Genomic DNA, 26,773 nt, shown 5'->3' on the forward strand with positions numbered 1-26,773 from the left:
CCTCTGCCCAGAACATTCTCCTCCGAAGGATCTGAGGCTGCTCCCTCTCTCAGTTTAGGCCTTTGCTCAATGTCACCTCAGGGAAGACTTCTCTGGCCAGCCTCTTTCACCTGCAGTTCATTCCAGAAATTTCTCTGGGCAGGAAAGAGTTAACACAGCAGGCCCCAGACTGCTGTCCTTAGACAGGCCTGTGTACACAGCTGGCCCTTGGCTGGCGGCTGGGGATTTGGATTTGGGAGGAGGTCTTATCATTCCCTGATAAGAGCAGCTCACTGTGTCTACACTATTGTGCCGACAATATCCTGTATGCCGAGCACCTGCTTTCCTCTGGGAGTCTGGCATTTTGGCCTGTGCTAGACAGAGGTGCCTACACAGCCACCCCAATAAAACCCTGGGCACTGGGACCGAGGAGCTTCCCTGCTTGACCTTTTACACGTCACAATCCATTGCTAGAGGAATCAGGCACATCCTGCGGGACTCTGCTGGGTGGGGACTCCGGGAGGCTTCGGGTGGTTCCTCCTGAGTTCACCCCATGTGGCCTTTCCTTTTGCTGACTTTGCTTTGTTTGCATCCTTTCGTCATCATAACTCACAGCTGTGAGTACGACTGTGTCCTGAGTCCTGAGTCCTAGAGAATCATCAAACCTGGGGGTGATCTCAGGGACCCCCAACACACTGTCCCTTCTGAACTCTTTTCTCCTCCTTAGCACTTGTCTCCACTTGACACCCTGTGATGTTCGCTTCTCTACCTCGCTGATGGTCTTTCCCACGCGCCGGACCCATCTTGGTCTCTGCAGTAGTCCCAGCTCCACCCCGAGACCCACAGAAGACACTAGGGAAGACATGCTGAATGACAACTGTGTTTATTTTCAAAGGTGGAATCCCTCCCTGGGCTTGTGATGGGACAGGCACCTTGGGCCCGAGCAGCGGAGCCATGCAGGACAGGGGATGGGGCAGCTGGCCCAGGGGGCTGACAGGTCCTTGGGGACGCCTCACACGGGCTCCATCTGCAGCTCCTCCCCGTCCACGGGCTCCATCTGGTGGAAGGCAGCGTGGGAGCCGATGACCACCAGGGTGGCTCCTGCAGGAAAACGGCCAGTTCAGGGCCATGCACCCTCACCCCCAACCCCCCACCAGACCCTGTACTCACCCAGCACCCAGAAGACAGCCGAGCCTGCACCAGCCAGCCAGAAGAAGGGGAAGGAGATGCCTCCAGCCAGAGCGTACTGATGGGCCGGGCTCACCTCTCGGCCTGGGGACAGATGGCATTGGGGCAGCTGTCCCAACGCTCCATGCCCTATCCCAAAGTAACCTCTGAAGCCCCCCAACAATCTGTGTCACAAGCTCCAGGAGCCTCACAATCTAATCCAAACTCCTCCTACCATGGCCCTCCAAGTCCTGATGTCCCTGGTGCCGCCCAGAACACAGCACACCTTCCTCACCCTCCTCAGCCCCCGCCGTCTGCCCTCTGCCCCAGAAGCTCCCAGGCTCCCACTGCCCCAGACGAGGGTTCTCCTGCGGCAGCACTCTCGTGGACCAGGAGTCTCACACTGGTGGCCCAAGGGCCAAGTCTGACCTGTGGATGTGTTCTGTGAGATGTTTCACAAGAATTTGATTGGAGGCTGACAAACTGAATGATTTCACATAAAAATACAGACTTCCGGCTTCTCACAGAAGGCTGGAAGCTCGGATCTGCTGCTGAGGTGACAGCAGTCAGCTGAAGCCAAGCAGTGGCTGTGCTTAGGCGCTCTCTCCACACCCCTCGGCTCCAGCCCAACTTTGTGCGGACACACCTTGCAGGACCCTGAAGAACGTGCCTGAGGGTCTACCTGAATGTCTGACTCCCAACTCCCTGACCCCACTCCAAACCTTGACTTTCCCCTTGGGGATATTTCCCCTGGCATCCGACTTCCCAGTGGTGTTTGCTACCAGTCTGGAAACGCATGAGCCACCGTCCTCAGCCTCCCTCTCTAAGAAGTCCCCAGACCTTTCTGGTCCCATCCCAGGAAGCAGGAAAAGGGACGGGGCCAGATGTAGACCAGTGGAAGGTCGCCACCTGGTGTCCAATGTGGGTACAGGCAGAGGATGCTTTCCGCAGAGAGGTTCTGGAGCAGCGAGCGGGAGGGGACAGTGGTTAGGAGAGGAGCCGATTTAAGGCACAGCAGTCAGATGGAGGGTGGGTTCGGGGGTATCTCATTGTGGGTTTGGGGAATAGCAATTTGGGGGGCTGGGACTGGATGGGAGCATCAGGGGTTTCTGAGATTTTAAGGGATCCGGTTTGGGGAATCTAGTGTCCATCTAGGCTTGGGCAGAATCGGGTTCAGAAGGACTTGAGTGTGGGGCCTGAGGTTTGCATCCAAAAGACCAGGATTTGAGGGGTCAGGGATCCATCCGGGCAGGAGATTTCTCACCAAAAAGCACAAGCCTGGACTGCAACGTGCGAAGATAGAGAATGTAACAGGCGCCAAAGAAGACGGCCAGAGCCACCAGCAACATGGGGGACGTCACCCTGGAGAAGTGCAGGGAGGCAGTGGTCAGGCAGCTGGGGCTGGGCCAGCCAGGGGGCCCAGGCCTTCTACACGGGGTGGGGTGGGGGCAAGTTATATCCTGGAGGCCAGGAAGGGCAGGGCCAGGTGATATTTGGTCACGCTGCATCCTGGCCAGGCTGATGCAGAAGTAGGGACCTGGCCCTTAGGTGGCAAGGGCTGGCAGAAATCACCCCTGGGGGCGGGGCGGGGCCGGGGGAGGCACTCACACGCAGTACAGGATGAGGCCCAGGAACACGAACACATAGTTGCTCTGGTAGTACTCCACATTGCGTACGAGGCGCTGGCACAGCTCACCCAGGTTGCGGGGCCGCGAGAAGCGCTGCTGGTCCACGAAGGTGCCCCAGGGCCGGATGGTCGCGCGGCGCCGCTCCAGCCACTCACGGCCTGCGCCGGATGGAATCAGCTTCGGCAGCAGGGTCCTGGGGGGTGGGGGCGCGACCAGGTCAGCGGCAGACCGGGATGGAGGCCTAGACCCCCGCGCAAGAAGAGTGCTGAGGGGAGCCGGACTCTGGGGTCCGGGGAGGGGGCCCAAGACTCCTGGATCCCAGGGGAGGAGGGGGATGGGGGCCCTGACTCCAGGGTCCCAGAAGAGGAGACCGGGGGCCTAGATTCCTGTGTTTGGGGCCGGGACTCCTGGGACCGGAGAGACGAGGGGGCCGGGACTCCCGAGCCTCGGGCCCGGGGGGTTAGAGCCGGTTCGCTCACGTGGCACTCAGCCCTTCAGCCTCGGCATCCTTCTGCTGGTCTTTCTGGGCCGCCATGTCTGCGTTGTGAGGGGTAGAACTGCGGTGACGAGCCCCCGGCCCTGCAGACCCGCCGGCCCTGCGGGACCCCGGCCTCACCCAGTGGAGCGGACGTGGCGCCGCCCGGGAGCTGCTGGGGCGGTAGTTCTGCCACCGAGCATTGTGGGAATTGTAGTCCCGACTGTGCCTGGGAGGGTAGGCGCCATGATGGTGGTCTGGCTCGCAAGACACCTTGGGAGATGTAGTCCCAAGAAGCGACGATGTACGTCTCTGGGCATTGTGGGAGTTGTAGTTTCAGCCGCGGACGCGTGGATTTTGGGCAGGTGGGCCGTCTGTAGTGCGGCCGTTATGGGCTGTAATGGCAGAAGCGGGCGTTGTGTACTCTCCCGTGGAGGGCACAATGGGGCCCGTGCAGAGCTGTCCTTCTGACTCTAGAGGGCATAGAAAACACCTGGAGGGCTTGATAAACACTGATTTCTGGGCCCCAGCCCCAGATATTCTGATTCAGCAAGTCTGGGTTGGAGCCCACATTTGCATTTCTAAGTTCCCAGGTGATGCTGCTGCTGCCGCCCACGTACCCCATTTTGAGTAGAGAGATTGTAGAGACTTTGTGGGAACTGATTCCTTCCTGGGAGGCAGAGGCTACGCGGGGGCCATGGTTGCTGGAGGGGGTATCTGGGGTTGGGAGCAAAGCCCCCCTCCCCACCCTGGGACTCCCAGGGATGAATGAGTTAGGACTGGGGACACCCCCTCACACACACACCTTTGGACAGGGAGGGAAGCTGAGAAAGGACAGGGTTGAGAATTTTTAAGAGGAAGTTATTATACCTAAAAGAGCTGAAGTTCTGGATTCAGACTCATGAGAAAATCCAGGCTCTGAGGCTTTGACCTAGTCACCTCCCTGAACGTCAGTGTCTTCATGTGGACTGTGGGGATCCTAATGGGACCAGACTCGGGGTCATGATGATTCAGTTAGATGATCCATGTAAAGTGCTTGAAGGAGTGCTGACATTTTATAACTGCTCAGTAAATGGTGGTCATTGTTATTGCCACTACATTATGAGGAATATTATGATTATAATTTCTAGAGTTCAGCGTCCTCGAAGTTAACAGTAACACGTTATAGGCTGCTGGCCCCTTGGATGTTACAAGGAGTGACTGGTGTCTGAGGCACGTCCCCTTCTTTTCCCTGGTTCCTACACCTATGGTTCTCTCTGTCTTTGAACAAATTCCTCAGTGGCCTGCCCCTGCCCTTGAGCAAACTGTAGGAAAACAGGGCTGGAGTTCTAAAGAACAGGGCCTCAGGAAATGTGTGTGGAAGTATTGGGAAGCCTGGTCTCTCTTCCATGGACTAAGATTCTAATTTTCCAATGCTGGGTGGGGCTGCAGGGAGAATATCCACATGGAATACCCAGGTGATTCTTGTAGCCCCAGCTCCTGTCTTCCAAAATCTACACCCATGTAGGGTTCTTGCTTTGAGGCCTGCTGGAAGGTGCTCCCAGGAGCTGGGGGAAATTGGACCCTGCCAGAGGGGCTGGGGGGAAAATAGGCAGGGAGATCCCTGTGGGAGGGTCCCAAGTTGAAGATGAAAGAGCCAGACTTTGAAAATCAGATTGGCTGGTTACTGTTAATTTCCTCTTTGTTGCTCCTAGGCTTTTGGTGGTTTTCAGGTTTTCCAACTTGGGTCCCGCTTTGCTTCAGGAAATCACAGGAGGACTGTGAATGCGCAGTTAGCCCAGAGTGCTAAGGAGGGAGCAGCACCTGCGTTCAGAGTGACGGAGGAGGTGGCCAGGGCAAGATCCCCCTCGAGGGAGATGCAGCTTGGGAACAGCTGGAGGCGGAGGCCCAGCTGCCTCTCCCACGGCCAGCCTTGGAAAACCTGGGTTTGACTTTTGTCATGAGAGTTGGTGGGTTTCCTTGTGGGAACTGAATGTAAGCGATTTCATTCCACTACACACCAGTCCTTGTTCTGAGCAGAGGCCGGACACGGAAAAAGGCCTGGAGATATTGAACACTGTGGGCCATGGCGAGAGATGGGGCTTCAAAGGAGGGGGACAGTGGGGTCCAAGGCAAGGATATTGTGGGGAGGGGCCCTCTCAGCAGGAAGATGGGAGAACTTTGAATAAGGGAATTTCAGGAGATGGGGCCTGGACATGGGCACTGTGGAAGAGGGGTCCCTACAGCAGAGAATGGGAGGGATGGTGGGAGATGGGGCCCCGAGAGAGGGGGCCTATGGCAGGTGGGCCCCAAATCGGGGTGGGGGTGGGAGATGAGGGGGCACCTCAGAAGATTGTGGGAGGTGGGCCCTGAGGTCCCTCCAGCCTGAGGCCTCGTTCCTGCCTTTTGGGTTCCCCGAGGAAGTGGAGCTGGGAGGGCAGGAAGACCTTAGCGCGGATAACCAGAAACCTGGCTCAAAGTCTTGGCCGCGGTCTGCCCATCTGTCTATGGAGTGTTTCTTTCCCTGCACCAGGTGAATAAAGCCTCGGAGAGGCCCGGGCTCATGCAGCCCCGACCAGGACCAGGCTCTGCCCTGGGAAAGTGAGGGCTGCCTAGTGCACACGGCCCCTGCCCCCTGGCTGCTTCCCCCTCAAATTCGGGCGCTTCTCCTTCACCATTGTCTTGCGTGTCAGCGTGTGCTCACACTCACACGCTCACCACACTCACGTGCACTATCAGCGCCCCGGCCTCCCGGACAGCCACACTGAGGGGCGGACAGGCCCAGCCCCGGCCCCAGCCCCTGCTCTGATGTGCATCTCGGGCTGCCTTAGAGAGGCTGCCTTCGGGGACGTGGTTGAGCTGCCCAACCAGACTGGCTAAAGGACTGACCATACCTAGGGGTGCCAAGGATGTGGAGCAACTGGAACGTTCACACGCTGTTGCATGCAAAAGCACACAGAGCTTTGGAAAGGGTCTGGCAGTTTCTGTGAAAGCTAAATGTAGTCAATCCCATGACCCAGCAATTCTGCTCCTAGGCACGAATGTACCCAGCAGAGTGTGTGTACGTGTCATTAAAAGACATGCCTGGAATGCTCCTATGTCTAGCAGCACCAATTGTAATGGCCCCCAAACTGGAAACAACCCAAACGTCCCTCAACAGGAGAACGAATAAACGAATTGTGTGACAGTCACACAATCAAATACTACACAGCAGTGAAAAGGAACGGGCTACCCATATCTGTGACAGCGTGGATGATGCTCAGACGCAATGCGGAGGACAAGGAGCCAGACACAGAGACAATGTGCTGCACGGTTTGATTTATAGCCAGAACAGGTGCCACTAATGTGTGGTGACAGAATCAGATTGGTGGCTGTCCCTGAGGATGGGGCAACTGGAAGGAGGCTCGAGGAAATTTTCTGGGTGGAGGGAAATGTCCTATACCTTGATCTGAGTGGTGGCTACATGGGTGTAATTTTAAAAATCTTTGCACTGTACCCTTAAGATTTCTACCTTCACTGTGTGAAAGTTTATCTCAATAAAAAGAGAGAGAGACTGGCACAGTGACCTAGAGCTCAGACAGCCTTGGTTCAAATCCCAGTTTTGTTTCCTAGCTGTGTGACTTTAAGCAAGTCACTTCCCCTCTCTGTGCACATTTAATCCATACCTTGTGAGGGTTAAATGGACTAATAGACACCGAGTGCTTAGAAGGGGGCAGAGCGCGTAGTGAGCACTCAGAGGATCACCGTCATCACCTCCGCGGGTCCTACCCCAACAGGACAGGGTCCCCGGTCTGCCATCTGATTCTCTTCCTCCCCCTCGCTGTTCTGACTCCATAATCCCATCACCTGGTGGATGCAGGCTGCTCTACCTTCGTGGAGTCTAGAACTCCGAGATTCGATGATTCAGATTCCATGCCTCCCAAGCTCAGGCCAGGCTGTTCCCGGGGCTGTGCATGGCCAGGGCAGCAGTGAGTGACAGCAGAGGGGACACCGTGCCACCCACAGCCCTCATCTAGACAGCAAGCACAACACACATACAGCTTCTGTCCCGCTGATATATTTGATAATTGTCCAGAACCAGAGACGGCATCAGTCGGGGGTGGGGGGGGGGAGTAAAAAAGAACCCAGGGAGGCGGCTGGAGGGGAGGGGTGAGGGGAGAGGGAGAGAGACAGACAGAAAAGGGGGGGCAGGGGGAGAAGCCAGCCAGAGGGGAGGGGGAGGGACAGGGGAGGGGAGGGGGTGGGGGCCGAGGTGCAGCATGGGGAGAGAGGGCCCCTTTCCCCAGAATACAAAAGGGGGGCACCGGAGGGGACTGTCCCGGGCTTGGGGATGGGGCAGAGCCGGCAATGTGGTGGGGTTGAGGTCAGTAGTAGGTTTCTTTCTCCACCCAACCTGGAGAGACAAAGGAAAGAGGCCGAGTGAGAGATGGGGGGACAGCCCAGAGAGCAGCAGGTGCCAGAGCGGAGCCAGGGAAGGAAACAGCCACGGGAAGGCGGAGAGGAGGCAGGAGAGGCAGGGAGAGAGAGAGCTGGGAAGGGCAAGGAGGGACAGCCAGAAGGGCGGGCTGTCCACGTGCCTCCCCGCTGCCCGCCTGCCTGGGCACCCTGTCCCCTCTGCCCCCTCTGCCCTGTCCCTTCTGCCCGCCGAGCCCCCTCACCCCCGGGGTTCCTGCGCAGGATGAGTTTGCGGATTTCGTCGTAGACGAAGATGAGGAAACTGTAGGGGAAGGCACAGAACCACCAGCTGGGCCTGCAGGGGAGGAGAGGGGAGGGCGTGAGCGTGGGGCCCTGAGGGGGACGCTGGGCTCCGTCCCCAGCATCCTCCGCGCCCACAGGTGGGGGGTGCCCTGGGCCCTGGCTGGGGCCTGGGCCTGCAGAGCAACCCAGCGTGAGGAGCACCCGTGTGGGAGGCTCGGGGGCATCAGAACAGGGACTGCAATGGCTGACACAGAGCAGGGGCTCCAAGAGACCCCGGGAGAGGTGGGCTGGGTCCAGGCTGGGACCAGGGTTGCAGGGCCGCCCAGCCTGTGAGGATGCCCCACAGGGAAGACTCTTTTTTTCGTTTAGTTTAAAATGAGTTTTCAAAGTTTACATTTTAGCTGGAACTGGCTGCAAGACCCCGGGGCGGGCGCCGAGTGGGAGGACACTCACTTGAGAGGGTACATGCGGAGGGCCACGTCCATGCCGGGGCAGTAGGACAGGAAGGCAGCCAGGGCCGTCTCTTCAAACAGCCCGAAGATCAAGATCTTGTTCCTGCAGGCACGGGAGAGGCAGGGCTGGGCCCAGAGAGCCCCCCGCCCCGCAGGGACAGAGACGCAGACACCCAGAGACACACGCGGAGACTCACAGAGACAGAGACAGCATTGTACACACAGAGCGACAGGAACACCAAGATGCGGGACAGGGCAGAGGCAGGGAGAGCAATGGCGAAGCAGAAAGATAAAGACAGAAAGACGGAGGGACAGGGAGGGACACAGAGAGACAATGGAATGAAAAGAGAAAGCAGGTCTGGGGAGGGACCCAGGGGACTCCTCCTCTGAGACAGACTGAGAGGGAACCCAGGCGACATGTGACCCTGGGAGAGAAAGTCAGTGCAGAGGCAAAAACCACAGCAGGAGCTCGGGGAGGGACACAGACAGACACGCGGACGGGACAGGCGGCCGCCGGCCCTCACTTCATGCCCTGCTGGAAGACCGAGTTCCTCCGGGTCTTGCAGATGATCAGATCGGCCCACTGCACGACCACTATGCTCACGAAGAAGGCCGTGTGGCACGTGAACTCCACCACCTTCCTCTGCTCGTACGTCTGCGGGGAGGCGGGCACAGGCGTCGGTCAGCCCCGCAGCGTCGCAGCCCCGCCCGCCATCCCGCCACCGATGCTCTTTGTCCGCCCCCCCACTTCCACGGGGTCCCCAGGGCCCCAGGGGTGTCTCCCTTCTTCAGGCTCAAAGCCCGAGGGAAGAGTACAAGGAAGGAGAAAGATTGACAGGGCCAGGGAGGAGGACGAGGACCCTGTGGGCGCCCCCAGGAGGACAGATGGCTGCTGGGCTTCAAAGGGACAGACAGAGGCGGGGAAGGAGGCCTGGCGGGGCAGAGAGCACCAACAGCACCAGGAGGCCCCGTGTGCCCGGCGAGGGTCTTGCTGCTGCCCCCGGGGCAGAGGTGCCATCTGAGGAGGTGGCCACGATGGCTGGGACAGCTCACCCAGGCCCCTGTGGTGGGCAGGGACACTGACTCGGAGGCCCCCCACGACGCTGTGGAGCCCGCCCCCACTCACCCACTGCTGCCCGTAACTGTCCTCCAGGTCGTTGACGGTGCGGTCGTCCCAGTTCAGCCGGATGCCCACGAGGTTGCTGGGCAAGAAGCCATTTTCTGCCAGGATCACAAAGTAGGAGAAAAAGCCACCGAGAGCCTGGATCATTCCTGGGGGAGGAGGGAAGGGAGCCGAGGAGAGGCTCAGGTGGGAGCCGGCAGCCAGCCCCGCACACTCGGGGGCCCCTTGAGACCCCCACAGAGAGGAGGGGCCACCTCAGCCCTCCTGCCCCAGCCCTGTCGTCTGGATCCCAGAGGCAGCCTGAGGGTCCTCGCTGGCGCTGAGCCCCTGAATGTGCCACCGAGGTTGGGGCCTCAGGGAGGGGCCTTCCCAGATGGGTAACCTAGAGCCCCTCTCCCATGTGACCCAGGCCACCTGAGCACCATGACATCCTGCAGGGCCCCAGGCTTGAGTCTGACAGGGCCTCCAGGGCAGGAGTGACCTCCCAGGCCTCTGACCACTGCCGGGAAGCCCCTGCGTGCTGGGACAGTCCCAAGCACAGCTGCTGTGCACCCCTGGGCTCCGCGCACATTGCTGCAGCGGCAGGAGGGGAGAGGTGGAGAGGGATGGGGCGCAGGCCCCACACCCCACAGGGAGCTCACAGCCTGGTCCTGTCCCCCTCGGTCAGCACCAGGGTCCTACTGTGGGCCAGGCGCTGCCCTGGGCCCAGGCACTCAGACGAAAGCAAGGCGGCCCCAGCCCCTCACCAATCTGCCCGTAGGCCATGCTGATGAGCCTCTCATTGACCAGCTTGTCCGTGCGCGGGTTCCTGGGCTGTCTCTTCATGATGTCGCTCTCGGCAGCCTCGTATGCCAGGGAGATGGCAGGGACCTGGGCGGGAGAGGCCAGGTGAGCTGGGAGGGGAGGGGAGAAGAGGGGAGGGGGGAGGGGGAGGGGAGGGGGGGACCCCGCCCTCCCAGGGCCCCGGGTGGCTGCCGGGCTCACCATGTCGGTGCCCAGGTCGATGCAGAGGATGGTGATGGTGCCCAGGGGCAGCGGGATGTTGGCCATGATGAACAGCAGGAAGGGCGTGATCTCGGGGATGTTGCTGGTCAGGGTGTAGGCGATGGACTTCTTCAGGTTGTCGAAGATCAGGCGGCCTGCAGCGGGGGCAGGCTCAGAGCTCGGGTGCCCAGCCAGGGAGCCCGTCCCCCCGCCCCTCCCCTGCCCAGGCACACGTCCTTTCTAATCCCGCTCACACCTACGCCCACCTCATACATAAACATCTGACTGCGTGGCCTCTGTTCAAACATTCTAGAAATGTAACCACTTTGCAAGACGGTTTGGGAGTTCCTTTTTTTTTTTTTCTTTTTTTATCCTGGCCACTAGACCACCAGGGATGTTTGGGGAGTTTCTATTAAACATCCCCTTGCCCCGTCGACGCAGCAATCCCACCTCTAGGCTTATCGCTAAGAGAGATGAGTGCTTAAGTCCACCGAGAAGCAAGTACAGGAATGTTCACCATGGCATGATCCATGTTATAATAGCCAAAACCCAGAGCCAAGGCCAACGTCCGCAGCAGGTGAGGGACGAGTAAACTGAGGTACCTGCACACGGTGGAATACTACTCGGCAAGGAAAAGGGACAGGCTACGGACACAGAATCGCAGAAGCCGTGTTGAGCCAGATACAAGTGTGTTCATACCACGCACTTCCGCCTAGATGAGGGTCCACACTAATCTCTGGCGCAGAAGCCAGGGTATCGGTTACTTCTGGGAGGGGGAGACAGGCTGGGAGGGGACCAGACAAAACCCGAATGGGGGCTGGGAACATTCTCTAGCTTGACTGGGGTCTGGCGCTTGCGTGGGGGTGCACACCTTTAGAAATTCATCAAGCTGCCCGACTCACTGCGTGTATGTTATAATGTTCTATCTCAATAAAAACTGGGCCAGTGGCCGGGCGTGGTGGCTCACGCCTGTAATCCTAGCACTCTGGGAGGCCGAGGTGGGCGGATCGTTTGAGCTCAGGAGTTCGAGACCAGCCTGAGCAAGAGCGAGACCCCATCTCTACTAAAAATAGAAAGAAATTATATGGACAGCTAAATATATATATAGAAAAAATTAGCTGGGCATGGTGGTGCATGCCTGTAGTCCCAACTACTCGGGAGGCTGAGACAGCAGGATCCCTTGAGCTCAGGAGTTTGAGGTTGCTGTGAGCTAGGCTGACGCCACGGCACTCATTCTAGCCTGGGCAACAAAGTGAGACTCTGTCTCAAAAAAAAAAAAAAAAAAAAACAAAACTGGGCCAGTACAGTGTGTACAGAGTAAACTAGAGATGAACCCCGCCAGCCCCACCTTCTGCCTTGCCCATTTAAATGTGCGGCATGTCCCATGCGGGGGGGCAGGGTGTGGGGAAGAACCAGGGGGCACCAGGAGCCGATCCCTGCTGCCACTGGGGTGCAGGGAGGGGCTCACTGGGGTGCAGTCGCTCTGCTCTTGGATCTACCTCCAATTCCCCTGGTGGACGTTAGACCTTTTTTCTCCCCACTTTGCAGACACCTTCCTTGTCCACCCTCTCTGGGCGGGACTCCTGCTAGTACCTATCACAGCCGGCCAGCTGTTTTCTCCTCTGCACAGATCACGATTTGTGATTGTCTTTGTTTGTTGACGTGCTTAAGGCTGTCTCCTCCCACCCCGAGTGTCTGCTCTGCTCGGCCCACAGCGGCGCCGAGCACCCTGCACGATGCCCGAGCCGGGTTTGGAAGGAGCATGCACACTATGTACGCAGAGATGTCCTATGGGTAAGAAAGTGATAACCATGGTTTCCTCTGGGGTGTAGAAGACCAGGGCCAAGGGCATTGAATTTGTCACTTTGGGCTCAGCTTTACCATTTGACGTGAACTATTTTTCACTCTAGTAACATTTCAAATGGGAGAGAGAAATTACAAGAAAACGAACCAAGGCATGAACAGCAATTATTTATGGATGGTGAGGTTATGGGCAATTCCAACTTTTTCCTTAATGCTTTTCTGTATGGTCTGTAATTATCGTGCATTACTTTGATGATCAGAATAAAATTGAATGGGAACCAGCGCCTCTGCGGCCACATGCAGGGGTGCCTGCCAGGCCTGCAGGGCTCCGGCACACCCCGCCCCAGCACCAGCCCCTCCCAAGCCTCGCCTGTGTGGTTTCCTCTGCCCGCGACACCTGCCCCTGGCACCGGGAAATCCCAGCCAGGCCCACTGACTCGGCTCAGCCTCCCCTGTCTACTCTGGGAAGCCGGGTGAGGGGGCCCTCTGAGGCCTCCCCCAGGATCCACAGCTCGGGGACCTAGAAATGCGTCTGCCTGGCCCTGCCCACAGGGAGCTGTGACCCCGTGGGGGGAGGAAGACAGAAAAGGACAGGCTCAAGCCCCGCCATGGCCTCGGGGCGCTGTGGTCTCCACCACGCGTCCTGCTGCAGCTCTGGCCTGTTCCCCTCACCTTGCTCGGGCCTCCTGCAGTGACCCCAGGCTCCAGGGCCACCCCTGGCCAACTCACCCTCCTCCACACCCGTGACGATGGAGGCAAAGTTGTCATCTAGCAGAATCATGTCCGCGGCCTGCTTGGAGACGTCAGAGCCGGCGATGCCCATGGCCACCCCGATGTCAGCCTTCTTAAGAGCGGGGGAGTCGTTCACACCGTCCCCGGTCACAGCCACAATTGCACCCTGGAGGGACAGAGGGTGAGGATGACACCCAGAGGCCAAGCCCCAGTCCCTCCTCCCTCAGACCCAGGGGCCTCGCTTGCTCAGTGAGACCCAGGAGTGGAGAGTCCGGTCCCCTCCTCTGCGGGACGGCCCAGCGCACCTGTCGCTGGCAGCCCTCCACAATGATGAGCTTCTGCTGGGGGGACGTGCGGGCAAAGACGATCTCAGTGTGGTTCTGCAGGATCTCGTCGATTTGCTCGGAGGTGAAGTCCTTGAGGTCGGTGCCGTGGATCACGCAGGCCTTGGCGTCCCTGGGAAGAGCAGAGAGGTGGGGTGGCCGAGGTCAGGGTGTGTGAGGAGCGGAGCAGCGAATCCTGAGGGACAGAGACAGACGGGCCAGACCCACAGACCCTGGAGCCAGAGGCCCAGGGCCTGGGGATGGGGGTGGGGGAGGGCAAAGGGTCTCTGTGGGGATGGGGGAGGGGCTGCAGCAGCAGGGAGGGAGGACAGACCTCAGGAAGTCCTTGGGACAGTGGGGTTAGAGGAACAAAGGGGAAGGGAGACACGCGGATGGGAACACTGAGGACGTCAGAACAACAAACAGAGAAGGGAGAGACAAAGACGGACAGGAAAAGAGAGACAGACACAGAAATACAGCATTTCACTGAATCCTTTCCAATAGGAATTATTAATAGTAGCCCATTTTAGAGATAGGGAAACTGAGGCTCAGGGATGCTAAATGACTTGCCCAAGGCCACACAGCACGTGCGTCGCAAAGCTGGGATGCAAACCCATACCTGGCTAAGCCCTGTGGCTGTGACCCAGGCTGTCCACCCAGGGCAGGGAGGAGGACGGGGACCCAGGGCCGGAGTGCACAGAGGGGCCCCAGGAAGGACGGGGTTGGGCAGTGCCCGGGGAGGCTGGACGGAGCTGGACCCCTCTGTGAGCCCCCTGGTGGGTGCGTGGATCACAGGGCCCGGGCGGGGCGGGTGGCTCACCGGGGGTTGACCTGGCTGACGGGGATGTTGAGCCGGGCAGCGATGTCCTCCACAGTCTCGTTGCCCTCGGAGATGATGCCCACGCCCTTGGCAATGGCCTTGGCTGTGATGGGGTGATCGCCGGTGACCATGATGACCTGTGGGCATTGTTTATTAGGGACCGTGCATCATCCCCCTGCAGCCCTGGCCCTGCCTCCCCGGCCGCCCCAGGCCACACCTTGATGCCTGCACTGCGGCACTTGCCCACCGCGTCAGGGACGGCCGCCCGGGGCGGGTCGATCATGGACATGAGGCCCACGAAGCAGAGGTTGTCCGTGGTGAAGTTCACGTCATCACAGTCGAAGGCAAAGCCCTTGGGGAACTGCTCCTCGGGCAGGTAGTAATGGCAGAATCCTGCAGGCAGGGACAGGGCGCGGTGTGAGGGCTCCTACATGCGCATCTCCAGCCAGTCAGTCAACATTCCCTTGCTAAAGATGCCTTCCCCTCTCATTCATTCATTCATTCACAGTGCATTCTGGGAGGACCCGTTCTGAGCCTGGCTCTGGGCACCCCTCCTGGCCCTCCGGGGGCCCCACGACCCCACCCCGTACCAAGCACGCGCTCGCCCAGGCCGCCGAGCTCGAGGTACGCGTTCTGGAAGGCCTCCTTCATCTCCTCGTCCAGCGGCTGCTCCTTGCCCTGGAGCAGGATGGTGGAGCAGCGGTCCAGGATGCGTTCGGGGGCGCCCTTCATCACCAGCAGGTATCGGTTGTCGTTGGGGTCCTCGGTCTCGTGGATGGAGAGCTGCGGACAGAGCCATGCAGACCCCTGGAGGTCACCCGCGTGTGCCTGGCTGGGGGAGGGCACTGCCCACGTCTCTCTACCCAAGACATATCTCCATCTGTTTCTCAGACTCCCTCATAGAGATCTCTGCTCACCCCTACCCTTTCTGCCTGTCTCACAGATATTTCTGTCCCTCTGTGTCCTGTGCAAAATCTCAGCTGTCCCTAGGTCACATGCCTCTCTCTCTTGGCCGTGCCCTGCGCTCTCGGACCCATCATCAACCTCTGAAATGCACCCAGAATCTGGCCTCTTCTCCCCGACCCCGCTCCTCGCCACCTGTCCAGCCCCTGCCACCCTCACTCACAATGTCACAGCAGCCCACACGCTGAGGTCCCCGCCCCGCAGCAGCCCCGCTCCTCCCCACGGCAGCCGGAAGGAGCCTTTAAAAAGTGCGAGTCCGTAGAAAAGGGACGGCCACTTTGGCAAACAGTCCAGCAGTTTCCCAAAAGGTTAAACGCAGTCGCCGTACGACCCCACAACTTCCCAGCACGGACCCAAGAGAAACGCGGACAAATGGCCGTGCAAAAGCTCGTCCCCGGGTGTTCGTGGCAGCGTTATTCTGAGCAGCCGAGAGGTGGGAACAGCCCACGCACGTGTCCCCCACGGTGAGGGATGAACGTGTGCAGAGCCACACAGTGGAGTATTATTTGGCCAAAAAAAGGGATGAAACTGATGCTCTATGGCAGGGACGGGCCCTGACGACATTATGCTCAATGAACAGAGCCAGGCACCAAAGGCCACACGTCGTATGATTCCATTTTTACGAAGTGTCCAGAACAGGCGAATCCACAGAGACAGAAAGTAGGTTAGTGGTTGCTCAGGGCTGGGAGTATGGGAGGAAGAGGGGGCGGGTGACAGCTAAGGGATGTGTGGTTTCTTTTTTGAGGTGACAAAAATGCTCTAGAATTGTGTAGATGGTTGCCTGTAGCTGTGAGTACGCTAAAACTACAGAGTTCTACGCTTTAAAGGGATGATCTGGGGTATGTGAATCATATCTTAATAAAGCTATTTAGAAACATGTGCGTTAACTCCTGTCTGTCCTCTGCTCGGAGCCCTCTCGGTGCTTGTGTCCCCTTGAGAGTCGCTGCCAAGTCCCCTCCGTGGCCTGGGGGGCCCAGCGGGCTCTGGGACCCGGCCCAGCAGCCCCCACCGCATTCCCTGGCTCCCTGCTGCCCGCTCTGGCCGTCTATGGTTGTTCAGCCAACTATGTATATCTCCTCCTGCCTCTGTCCTTATCTGTCTCTGGAACCAGAGTATGAGCTCCAGAGAAGAGGGACTCGCTCTTCCGCTCACTGCTGTGTGTATCCCGGCACCTAAAACAGGCCATGCGGTGGCTACTCAAAAAAAACTTTGTTGAGTGAATGAAAGTTGCTGTCGTGGCCCCCGAGATCTCTGGCTGGTTCCCACCCTACGCCGCAGGAATATCTTTGCTCCTCTGCCTCTTGCTCTCCCCCCGGGGTGGGTATCATTATTCCTGTTTTACAGATGGGGAAACTGAGGCTCGGAGATTAGTAACTTGCCCAAAGCTGGAGGGCAGTGGGGGCAGAGGTGACTGTTTTACAGGTGTCCTGGGGAAACTGAGGCCCAGCCCAGCTCTCCCGGCCCAGGGTACCTGGTATTTGTTAGTGGAGTTAAAGGGAATCTCGGCCACTTTCTTGTTGCGTTCGCGCATCAGCTTCACGGAGCCCGAGGACAGCTCGATGCACTTGAGCAGGGCGGACTCGGAGGCGTCCCCGGCCACATCCCTCTGCAGGGAGAGGGGACATCAGGGCAGGTGCAGCAGAGGGGGGGACACAGGCAGGGGAGGCCGGCAGCCAGACCCACCTTGAGCACGGGGATGTTGTCCTGACCACCCTTGAAGACAGCGCGATTGCAGAGTCCCGCGATGTGGGACAGGGCCACCCAGGTGTGCGAGCTCTTGTCGAACGAGGTCCCTGGAGGAGGCACGTGTGAGCACTGGGGGCTCCCTGGGGCCAGGCTCCCACGGTGTCCACCCTGGGCCCCGCTCACCTGACTGGTCCTCAGTGGTGTCGGCCTCGTGGATCTGGTTGTCGAACCACATGTGGGCCACCGTCATGCGGTTCTGGGTGAGGGTCCCCGTCTTGTCCGAGCAGATGGTGGACGTGGAGCCCAGGGTCTCCACAGCTTCCAGGTTCTTCACCAGGCAGTTCTTCCGAGCCATGCGCTTGGCGGTCAGTGTCAGACACACCTGAACGACAAGGGCGGGCGGGTCACCAGGCAGCAGCCTGGCGGCAGGGGGGCTGGGCACCGTGAGTGGCCACAGCCCAAAGGCCCAGGGAGAATCCTGGGGTGCCTGGGAAGAAGCGGGGAGCACCCAGCAATGCCGCCCCCAGGTACACACCAAAGAAACAGGGTCAGAGGCGCCCCCCAAAGACATGCACTAGAATGTTCCTACAGCAGCAACATTTATAATCGCCCAAAACCGAAAGCAGCCCAGATGTGCGCTGACGGCAGGAAGGATAAATTGTGGAATGAAGGATGGACATCGATGACAACACATCACTGCTGCCTGCGTGGATGAAGCTCAAAGACACATTTAGCAAAAAAGAGCTGGGAATGAGAGTTCATACCGAATTATTCCATGAATATGAGTTTGAATCAGGCAAAGTTAATCTAGGCTGTTAGAAGCCAGATTAGGCGTTACCCTGGGGTTAGGGAGTAGGGGCTGAACAAGGTCTTGAGGGACTCCTGGGGGACACAGTCTGGGCGCAGCTGACCGGGGTGAGCTCAGTTGCCCAGAAACAGACTATTGTGTGTGTTACGCGCCAGTGAAAAGCCTCTTGGCACAGGCTGGCTTTGAACGTGGCAAACCGCACTACATTAAGCCCAAGAAGCAAGGAGCACAAGGGACTCTCTAGGACGCTTCCTTGCGCGTGTCTTGAACACAACGTCAATCCATATGCCCACAGTCCTCGGGGCACAGCGCGGAGAATGCACTTCTGGGGCCCGGCTGGTGGCTGGGCAGCAGGAGGGGAACCGTTATTTTATTTTTTAACTTGCCGGTCAGACTTTTGACCATGAGTGTGTACTTCTTTTTTTGGTTTTGTTTTTGTTTTTTTAAGAGACATGGTCTCACTCTGTCACCAAGGCTGGAGTGCAGTGGCCTGATCACCGCTCACTATGACCTCATGTAACCTTGACCTCCTGAGCTCCATCCGATCCTCCCACTTCAGCCTCCCAAGTGGCTGAGACTATAGGAGTGCGCCACCAGCCCAGCTAATTTTTAAATTTTGTGTAGAGATGGGGGGGTCTCACTAGGTTGCCCAGGCTGGTCTCGAACTCCTAGCCTCACGCGATCTTCCGATCTTGGCCTCCCCAAAGTGCTGGGATTACAGGCCTGAGCCAACGTGCTCACCGTGCTCAGCGAGTGTGTGTGTCTTAATTTTGTAAGTTAACTTAAACAGTGATAGGATTGTTAGCTCTTTATGTCTCGAGTTCCTCAAGATTTCTGTTTGTTTGTTTGTTTGCTTAGTTAATGAGGCCCTCTGAGGTCACTCACTCAGGGTGTAGGAAGCTCAGTCCTCAGGGCACAAACTGTCCTGATCAAGGACAGTGCAATGCAGGTCCCAGCCCCTCCTCCCTCAGACCCAGGGTCCGGGCCTTACAGTGACAGTCGCTAGGAGGCCCTCTGGGACGTTGGCCACGATGATGCCGATGAGGAAGATGACAGCCTCGAGCCAGGTATATCCGAGAATGAGGGACAGGATGAAGAAGGAGACACCCAGGAAGACGGCCACGCCGGTGATGAGCTGGATGAAGTGCTCGATCTCGATGGCGATGGGCGTCTTGCCCACCTCCAGCCCCGACGCCAGGGTGGCGATGCGGCCCATGACAGTGCGGTCACCTGTGGCCACCACCACACCCCGAGCCGTGCCTGCGGGCCAGAGGGATTAGGCTGGCGGGGTGGGCTCAGGGAGGTTCCGAGAGACCTGCCCCCCCCGAGGCACAGCCCTCCTCTGGCCCCCTGAGGGTCCCCTCCACGCCCTGCCTCACCTTCCACGCAGTTTGTGGAAAAGAAAGTGATGTTCCGGGTCTCCAGGGGGTTGTCGTGTGTGCAGTCGGGAGAGCGGGTCTGCGGCTCGGACTCACCGGTCAGGGAGGAGTTGTCTACCTGGGGGTGGGTACAGCAGAGACAGGACTCAGCCCAGGGCCTCGGAGCAGAGGGCATCTGTGCAGGGGGCACTGGGGCTGAAGCCTGTGTCCCTGGAGGTCACAGGTGGCTAGAAGCCACCATGCCCAGGGAGGCGAGTGGTGCCTGGGAGGCCAGAGGCTGGGATCTTGAAGGTGGGGCAGACACAGGGCTGCTTGCCAAGGTCTAAGGTACCCGAGGGTCTCAGAGGTGTGGGGGCTGGGGCCCCGGACTCCTGACTCCTGGGGGAGGAAAGGCTGGGGGCCCGGACCCCTGGTTCTGAGGGAGGAGGCGCTGGGGGCCCGGACCCCCGGACTGCCGGAGGGAGGACAGAGCTGGGACCCCGGCCCAGGCCCACCTTGCAGCCGTGGGCCGAGATGATACGCAGGTCAGCTGGGACTCGGTCTCCACCCTTGATCTCCACCAGGTCCCCGACCACTACCTCCTCGGCGTTCACCTGCATCTTCTCCCCTTCCCGGATCACCAGGGCTTGCTGGAGGTGGGATGGAGAAGTGTCACCTCCCAGCCTCCCTCTGCCTGGGCGTCACTTGGCTTGGCTCCCCCCCTGCCCACCCCTATCTGGCCCCTTCCTGGGCACCCCTCACCTGGGGCACCATGTTTTTGAAGGACTCCATGATCTTGGAGCTCTTGGCCTCCTGGTAGTAGGAGAAGCAGCCAGTGATGATCACCACGGCCGCCAGCACGATGCCCAGGTACAGCTGGGGGGACACAGGCAAGAGGGTGGGGTCACGGGCCACCCAGAGCCACGACCTACTAGCCCATCCCTGAGTTTGGTGGCATCTGGGGAGGGAGCTTTGTGTCAAGTTGAGTGTGTACTTGTGTGTCTGACGCCATGGTTGGGAGGGTCTGTGTGTCTGCGTTTGTCTTTGTGTGTGTGTGTGTGTGTGTCTGTCTGTCTGTCTGCTTAGGTTTTAATTTCTGAGAATACTGCCTGTCTGTGCTTGCCTTTCCTGTGTCTATTACCACGTTACACCCGAATCTCTGGTGCGTTTGTCGGTGTGTCAGTCCCTGTGTCTGTCTGTCTACCAGTTTGTCTGTGGGTGTGACGAGGCGGCTGTGTTTGAATCTGCGTCCCAGGGTGACCGTCTGGGTTGACTCTGTGTGTGTGTGTGTGCGTGTGTGTGTGCCCACACGTGCGAGGGTCTCCATGTGGCCAGTGTGTGGGTGTGTGATTATGGGCACGGGATCTGCTGAGACCATGTCCCACATGTGTCCCCTCACTGGGTGGACGGACCCTGACGTATTACCAGGTAGGAGGGCCTGGGTCCCTACATGAGCACGCTTACTCTCTGGGTATCTGTCAGGCCATGGCCACCTGAGAGCGTCTGTTCCGAAGGCCACTGAGGTCACCTAGTCTTGGGTCAGAGCCCCAGCTCACGCATCCTGCTGTGTGACCTTGGACAAGTTACTTGGCCTTTCTGAGCCTCAGTTTTCCTCTTACCTGATCTGATTCTCTCACTGGGTGATTGGGAAAGTTGGGTGAGAAAGGAGAGGGGCTTTGAAAGGTCTAAAAGGACAGGGAGAAGTGGGGCGAGTGTGTTTCTGAATGTGCAGGGCACTCACATTGTCACCAGAGGGGTCGTCTTCGGTGCCCGCCTGGATGCCGTAGGCCAGGAAGCAGAGGATGGCCCCGATCCACAGCAGGATGGAGAAGCCCCCGAAGAGCTGGCGGCAGAACTTGACCCACTCCGGGGTGGTGGGTGGGGGCGTGAGCGCATTGGGCCCGTCTCGGGCCAGGATCTCCTGGGCTTTGCTGTGCGTCAGACCCTGTGGGACAAGGACTCATAAAGGACCCTCCCTGAGAGGCCCTGGCATGCCAACCCTCACTAGCATCCCCGGCACCCGGGAGACCGCAGCCCCTCCCCCCTCAGGCCCAGGGGTCCAGCCCCAGCCCGCACCCCAGGGGCCGCACCTGCACGCAGTCCGTGTTGTACTTCCGGCAGACCTCTTCCACTGACATCTTGTGCTCTGTCTGAGGAGCAGGAATTTAGGGCAATGTGGGTGAGCGCCCAGGCCAGCCGGGGCAGGCGGGCTCTCTGGGAGGGCGCTGGGGCACCGAGGGCGGGGCTTACCATAGCCACCTCCTTCTTGAGGTCATCCAGGTCCCGGCGCTCCTTGCCCTTGTTCTTCTTGGGCGAGCCCTTGTCATCTTTCTTGTCCTGCGAGGTGGCGACACGATAGCTGTCAGAGCGACCAGACTGCGGGCGAGAAGGGGTTCCAGGGGGACACCGGCCCTCCGTGCCCCGGCTCTGCTCCTGGCCTGCGGCTCTGCACTTCCCGTGGGGTCCGGCCGCCTCCCAGGGCCTCCCTGTCTCTGCCCAGTGTCTCTGGGCATCTCTCGGACCCTGTGAGTCTTGTTGCCTCTGACTGGCCTCAGTTTCGGCTCCATGGATCTCTGGGTCTCTGTCCCTGAAGGTCTCTGTCTGGCTTCTGCTGTGTCTCTCTGTTTCTGTGCCCATCTTTGCGGGTCTCTCTCCTTCCCTCTCGATGTGACTTTTTATCTCTGTGTGTCTCTTTCTGTCTCTTTCTCCCGCTCCCTGTCCTACATCTGTCCCTTGATGTCTCTGTCTCTCTCCATCCCTTCCCGCGTCCGTCTGTCTCACCAGGTCTTTCTGCTCTGGTTCGTCTCTGTTTCCTTCGATCTCTCTCCATCTCTGCCTCTCTGTCTTCCCAAGGCCGTTTCTGTCCCTTGCTCTCTCTCCCTCTTATCCCCATGTCGTGTCTCTGTCACTCTCCAGCTCTTTCCTCTGTCCCTGGGTCTCTCTGCGTGTGTCTCTCTGCAGTTTTGTCTCTCTCTGATCTCTGCTTCCTTCTGTTTCTCTGTCTTGCAAATGTCTGTCCCCGTGTTTGTGGCTCTGGGTCCTGAATGCCTGAGTCAGTGTCTGCTGGCTTCTCAGGCTGTCACCAAGGGTCAGTGTTTTCTACCTCTGTGTCTTTCTCCACCTTTTGCTCTCTCTGTCTCTGTCATTGTGTCTCTAGCTTCATTTCTCAAGCTGTCTCCTTCGCTGGGACACTCGGGGTGTCTGTCTCCCCTCCTGTTTCAACCTGCTTGTCTCTGTGTCTCTAACTGTCTGTCTCTGGGATCTTCCCCCCTCTGTCTCTGTCTCTATCTAGGATATCTCTGTCACTATCTTTATCTCTGTCTCTCCCTCTCTGAGGTCTATCTCTGTCTCTCTCTGGTATCTTCTCTCTCTCTCTCACTGTCTCTCCCTGGGATATCTCTGTCTCTCTATCTCTGTCTCTCCCTCTCTCCTCCTCACTGTCTCTCTCTGTCTCTTATTGCCTCTCTCTGATATCTCCTCTCTATCTCTGTCTCCTACTATCTCTCTCTTGGATATCTCTGTCTCTGTCCCTCTGTCTATCTCTGTCTCTCCTTCTCCATCTCACTGTCTGTCTCTGGGATCTCCCGTGTGTGGCCCCTGGGTGGCCCTGAGTGTGGTGTGGGCGAGGTTAGGTCCCTGGGGGCCAGGCAGGAGCTGGGTGGGATTTGGGGAGCAGAGCGCAAAAGGCAGGAGCCCCGGGCCTGGCTTGACCTGGACGTGGTGTGAGGGGAGTGACTGAAGTCCCAGTCTGGGGGCCTGGGCAGATGAGGAGGGCGGCGTCCACGGCCGGCAGGAAGGGTGGAGCGAGGCCGGTGCTCGCAGAGGGCCGCTGACAGATCCTATGGGCCCAGGGCCAAGCTGGGATCCGCGGCTCAGCAGCTCAGCGCTAATCTCCTCGTGACCTTGTAGAGGGCCTGAGCTGCCTGCTGTCTGCCCCCAGACCCGGATGCTGAGTCCGGGGGGCGCAGGGAGGGGCTGCAGCCTGGAGATCTGGGAGCCTCAAGGAGGGGCACAGGGGGTGGGAGGGAGGCTTGGCCCCGGGCCAGCCCTGCAGCAGCACTGCGTCTCAGACACGGAGGCACAGAGGCTAGGGGACAGGGAGGCCACCCTTCCACACAACTCCAGTGCCAGGGGTGGTCTCAGCCTTCATAGATGGGGTAGACTATGGATGGGGAGATATGAAGCAATGAAATCACGGGGTCAAGAAATGTACAGGGAGGCAGGAGAGGGGAGCAATGGGGGTCTGGCAGGAGTTGGGGAGAAAAACCAGCTGCCCACCTTAGGGAAGGCTTGGGGGCTGACACTTGTGTCCCTGTGAAAGCGGGCCGGGGGCCTGGGTGCTTGGATCCTGAGGGAGGACGGGCGGGGGCCCGGACCCCTGAGTCTGAGGGAGGAGGGGCTGGGGGCCTGGACCCCTGGGTCTGAGGGAGGAGGGGCTGGGCCCGGACCCCTGAGTCTGAGGGAGGAGGGGCTGGGCCCGGACCCCTGGGTCTGAGGGAGGAGGGGCTGGGGCTGGACCCCTGGGTCTGAGGGAGGAGGGGCTGGGGGCCTGAACCCCTGGGTCTGAGGGAGGAGGGGCTGGGGCTGGACCCCTGGGTCTGAGGGAGGAGGGGCTGGGCCTGGACCCCCGGGTCTGAGAGAGGAGGGGCTGGGGCCGGACCCCTGGGTCTGAGGGAGGAGGGGCTGGAGCGCCAGGTCCCTGGCAGGCGAGCCATGGCTCCCTCTTGCCCTTGCCGTGACCAGACTCCCTTGGGGGCGGGCTTCCATCTGTTGGAGTGGGCAGCTGAGGCTTTCCCAGTCAAGGCAGGAGGCCCAGATGGGCGCACTGCGGGGCGGGAGCACCTCCGAGGGTGGGGGACACGCCTGTCTCGCTGTAGCCCGCCTCTGCAGCACCTCGCCATTTTTGTGCTGTCCGCCTCTCGCTGAGACGACAGCAGCTCACGCAGCCTCTGCACCTTGGCCCCCCCAGGGGACCTGTGGCCGACGTCTCTGAGCATCTCTCCCCAACCTTCTCTTTTGCCCTCTGCCTCCTCTTGCCGTCATTCGGACTGACTTTGGTTGTGCCTAGATAGGAAATGGCTGTCCTCCTGTCTCTTCATCTTCTCAGCCTCAGTTTCCCATTTTGTTTCTCTCAATGTCTCTCCATGTCTGTCTCATCCGTTTCTCTCTTTAACTCTCCGTGTCTTTCTGCTTGTCTCTGTCTCTTTCTTTGTCTCTATGTCTATGTCTCTTTCTGTCCATCTCTTTCAGAGCATCTCTCCCTCTGTCTCTGCCCATTTCTTTCTGTCTTCCCATGTGTCTCTGTGTTCCTGTCTCTCCCTCCATCTCTAATCGAAGCTTCTCCTCCTGTCCCACTTCTTTTCCTAAGACCCCCTCCCTTTCCTTCTCTAGGGCAGTGAGCCTCTGTCCTCTCCCCCGTCTGTCCCCGGCTTCCCTCCCTCCGTTCCACTTACCTTAAAGCCATCACTGACTACCCCCTCCTCCCTTCTCTCTCCTAGTCCTCCCCCAACCCAATTCTCCTCCCATCCCCCTCAGCCACCCCAGTCCCTGGATCTGCGGCCCCATCCCCCACCCAGTCTCTAGGCCCATCAGCCTTTATCCGCCATCTTTCTCCCCATTCCCTCATGTTCCCTCTCCACCCTGCCTCCTCCTCCCACCTACCCCAACCCACCCACCTCCTCCCTGACCCCCTCCCCACACTCCTGCCCCAGACACACAGGGAGGGATCCAGGGCTGCAGCAGGGGTCAGGTGGTCAGCCAGGGAAGGAGGCGGCATCTGCTGGAGAGACTCACAGACAGACAAGGACACACGGACACAGAGGCAAGGACACAGCAGGCATGCACGCTCCCCTTGCCACACATTTGCACACACACACCCTCAGCCGTGCAGTCTGTCTCCCTGCCATGGCTCTGCTGTTCCTCTCCCTCCTCCCAGGCCCCCATGTCTGCTCCCCCAGATTAGGGGCTGCACACACACGGCACAGCCCCAGGACCAGACGCACTGCAGAGCCACCCCCACCCAGGCCTGGAAGGAGAAAGAGAGGTCATCTGGTGTCCATCCCCTAGCCTGGACCTATGCCCACCCCGCCAGGGAAGCTGGGGGGCTTCACTAACCCCAGGCGCACTAACACAAGCTCTCAGACACACCCAGACACGATTGCAGACTTTCAGACACCACCGGGGTCACACAATCGCTGCCAGGGCCTGACGGGTCAGGAGCTCACACACGCACACATGCAACCGCACACATGCAACTGCACAAGGTCAGGCAGAGATGCTAAGGGCCGGTGCACGCCCCCGCGGACCCCGGCGCACAAAGCCAAGCCAACATGCGCCACCGACCCCCGCCGACCCAGGCGGCCCCGCGCACGCTCACACCAGCCACACAAACACAAGGACCGGCGGGTCAGCCGGCTCCTGGGGTCCAGAAGACCCGGCCCTGGAGCGCAGGAGTCCCGGAGCCCCCGCCCCCTGCGCACACCCAATGTCATTGGACCCACAATGTCACACACATGCAGTGCCCGGCCGGCCCCAGCACCTACCCCCATCTTGGCGGCTCGGCGGGGAGAGGGGCGGGCGAGCGGGCGGGCGCCTCAGGGCGGGCTCGGGCTGGGGCCTCTGCAGCGCCCGCGCCTCGGTCGCGGCGTGAGTCCGTCGGTCTGTCGGTCCCGCGGCACAGAGGCTGCGGCGGCCCGCGCCTCCGCCTCCTCATATGCCCGCGCCCGCGGGGGGGGCGGCGCCGGCCAATCAGGGGCGCCGCCGCGCTGACGGACGGCCCGCGGCCCCGCCCCCAGTACTGCAGCTGTCCTCCCCCTGGTCTCCGCAAAGTGGCGGCGCGGCTGAGAAGGGGGAGTTCTGCGGGGAGGGGGTGCGGGGTGATTCCCGGAGACCCCCTCAATGGAGCCCTGGAGACCCCCTCATTGTGGGGTGGAGCCTCCAAGGAGAGGTTGCTGAGGGAAAGAGCTCTGGAAATCACCTCATTGTGGGGGTGCACCAGGGAGAGGGGTGCTCTGAGGGGAGGGTGACACGGGGTGGGGGGAAAGCCCCGCGAACCGCCGCAGTAATGCAAGGGCCGCAGTGAGCACCCTGCTTTGCAGTGTGGCGGGGGGGGGTCCCCAGAGACTGCGGGGTGCCGTCCAGGCGGAGGGCCCTGCAGGAGGGGAAGTTAGAGGGAGATACAAGAGAGCAAGGAAGACCCCCGAATTGAGGAGGGGTGCTGGGGGAGGAGCCCTGAGAACCCCTCACTGTGTGGGGGGCCCCCCAGCCCGTGCTTGAGCTATCCAATGAGACACAACATAGCCTAGCACTGATCCGGGAGGCCCAGAAAACGCCCGGCATCCCAGTTCCACACGACCATCACCCAGATAGCCAGGGACTGGGGACACACACGCCACCACGGGGTCACACGCACATTCCATCACACACCAGCTTGTACCCAGAGACTCACAAACGGGAATGAAATGCACACAGAGCACACACCTTGCACACCCATCGCACAACAGAATCACAAGCGCAGTCATAAAGTGCCATGTAGACTGACACACACCCTCAGAACACTACATCGCAGACACACATCACACACTCTGCCACACCCGACCGGACTCTATCTTACGCTGTGCAACCCATGAACCAACACACACCTTCTCTCAGCACTGTCACAAGTGCACAGGCCTCACAGCCTCCAGACATGCCACCTGAGCCTTTGTGGACATTGTTGCATGATCACACAATCCACACACATCATCACACACACTGCTCCCCAGTGTGTCTGGACATGAGCAAAGGCCCACAGTGC

General features: G+C 59.6%; 2 protein-coding genes across 5 annotated transcripts; both read right to left on the reverse strand.

The window, feature by feature from the left end:
- Positions 1–845: 845 nt before the first annotated feature.
- Positions 846–3,426, reverse strand: RABAC1 (Rab acceptor 1). Its single transcript, XM_069457195.1, has 5 exons — positions 3,254–3,426; positions 2,755–2,967; positions 2,411–2,508; positions 1,150–1,251; positions 846–1,080 (listed from the first exon to the last, which is right to left on the reverse strand). Exons 1-5 carry the CDS (start codon positions 3,307–3,309, stop codon positions 992–994), a joined length of 558 nt encoding a protein of 185 aa, XP_069313296.1. The 5' UTR covers positions 3,310–3,426; the 3' UTR covers positions 846–991.
- Positions 3,427–7,269: 3,843 nt separating this feature from the next.
- ATP1A3 (ATPase Na+/K+ transporting subunit alpha 3) lies at positions 7,270–25,662 on the reverse strand. 4 transcript variants are annotated; one of them, XM_069458440.1, is made up of 23 exons: positions 24,882–24,955; positions 21,229–21,315; positions 21,069–21,128; positions 20,720–20,923; positions 19,741–19,854; positions 19,490–19,628; positions 19,000–19,113; positions 18,612–18,880; positions 16,996–17,194; positions 16,810–16,919; positions 16,598–16,732; positions 14,754–14,946; positions 14,381–14,556; positions 14,164–14,300; positions 13,326–13,476; positions 13,018–13,186; positions 10,486–10,640; positions 10,248–10,371; positions 9,505–9,650; positions 8,903–9,033; positions 8,380–8,481; positions 7,887–7,978; positions 7,270–7,621 (listed from the first exon to the last, which is right to left on the reverse strand). In XM_069458440.1, exons 1-23 carry the CDS (start codon positions 24,882–24,884, stop codon positions 7,593–7,595), a joined length of 3,039 nt encoding a protein of 1,012 aa, XP_069314541.1. In that variant the 5' UTR covers positions 24,885–24,955; the 3' UTR covers positions 7,270–7,592. The 4 variants fall into 4 exon arrangements, with proteins under 4 accessions (XP_069314541.1, XP_069314540.1, XP_069314539.1 ...); XM_069458439.1 differs by lacking the exon at positions 24,882–24,955 and adding an exon at positions 25,521–25,662 and having other exon boundaries at positions 7,276–7,621; XM_069458438.1 differs by lacking the exon at positions 24,882–24,955 and adding an exon at positions 25,521–25,662 and having other exon boundaries at positions 7,276–7,621; positions 21,229–21,354.
- Between the last annotated feature and the right edge of the window lie 1,111 nt (positions 25,663–26,773).

Source organism: Eulemur rufifrons, chromosome 24 (genome assembly GCF_041146395.1).
Source record: "Eulemur rufifrons isolate Redbay chromosome 24, OSU_ERuf_1, whole genome shotgun sequence".
Lineage (NCBI taxonomy): Eukaryota > Metazoa > Chordata > Mammalia > Primates > Lemuridae > Eulemur > Eulemur rufifrons.

Coding starts and splice junctions, on each gene's coding strand:
- RABAC1 (XM_069457195.1), bottom strand. CDS start 3,309: ATGGCGGCCCAGAAAGACCAGCAGAAGGATGCCGAGGCTGAAGGGCTG. Junction 2,968..3,253: donor GCTGAAGGGCTGAGTGCCAC/GTGAGCGAACCG, acceptor CCCACCCCCCAG/GACCCTGCTGCCGAAGCTGA. Junction 1,081..1,149: donor GGCTGTCTTCTGGGTGCTGG/GTGAGTACAGGG, acceptor GTTTTCCTGCAG/GAGCCACCCTGGTGGTCATC.
- ATP1A3 (XM_069458438.1), bottom strand. Junction 14,947..16,597: donor ACTCCACTAACAAATACCAG/GTACCCTGGGCC, acceptor CTCTGTCCGCAG/CTCTCCATCCACGAGACCGA. Junction 9,034..9,504: donor ACAGTTACGGGCAGCAGTGG/GTGAGTGGGGGC, acceptor GCCTCCCCGCAG/ACGTACGAGCAGAGGAAGGT.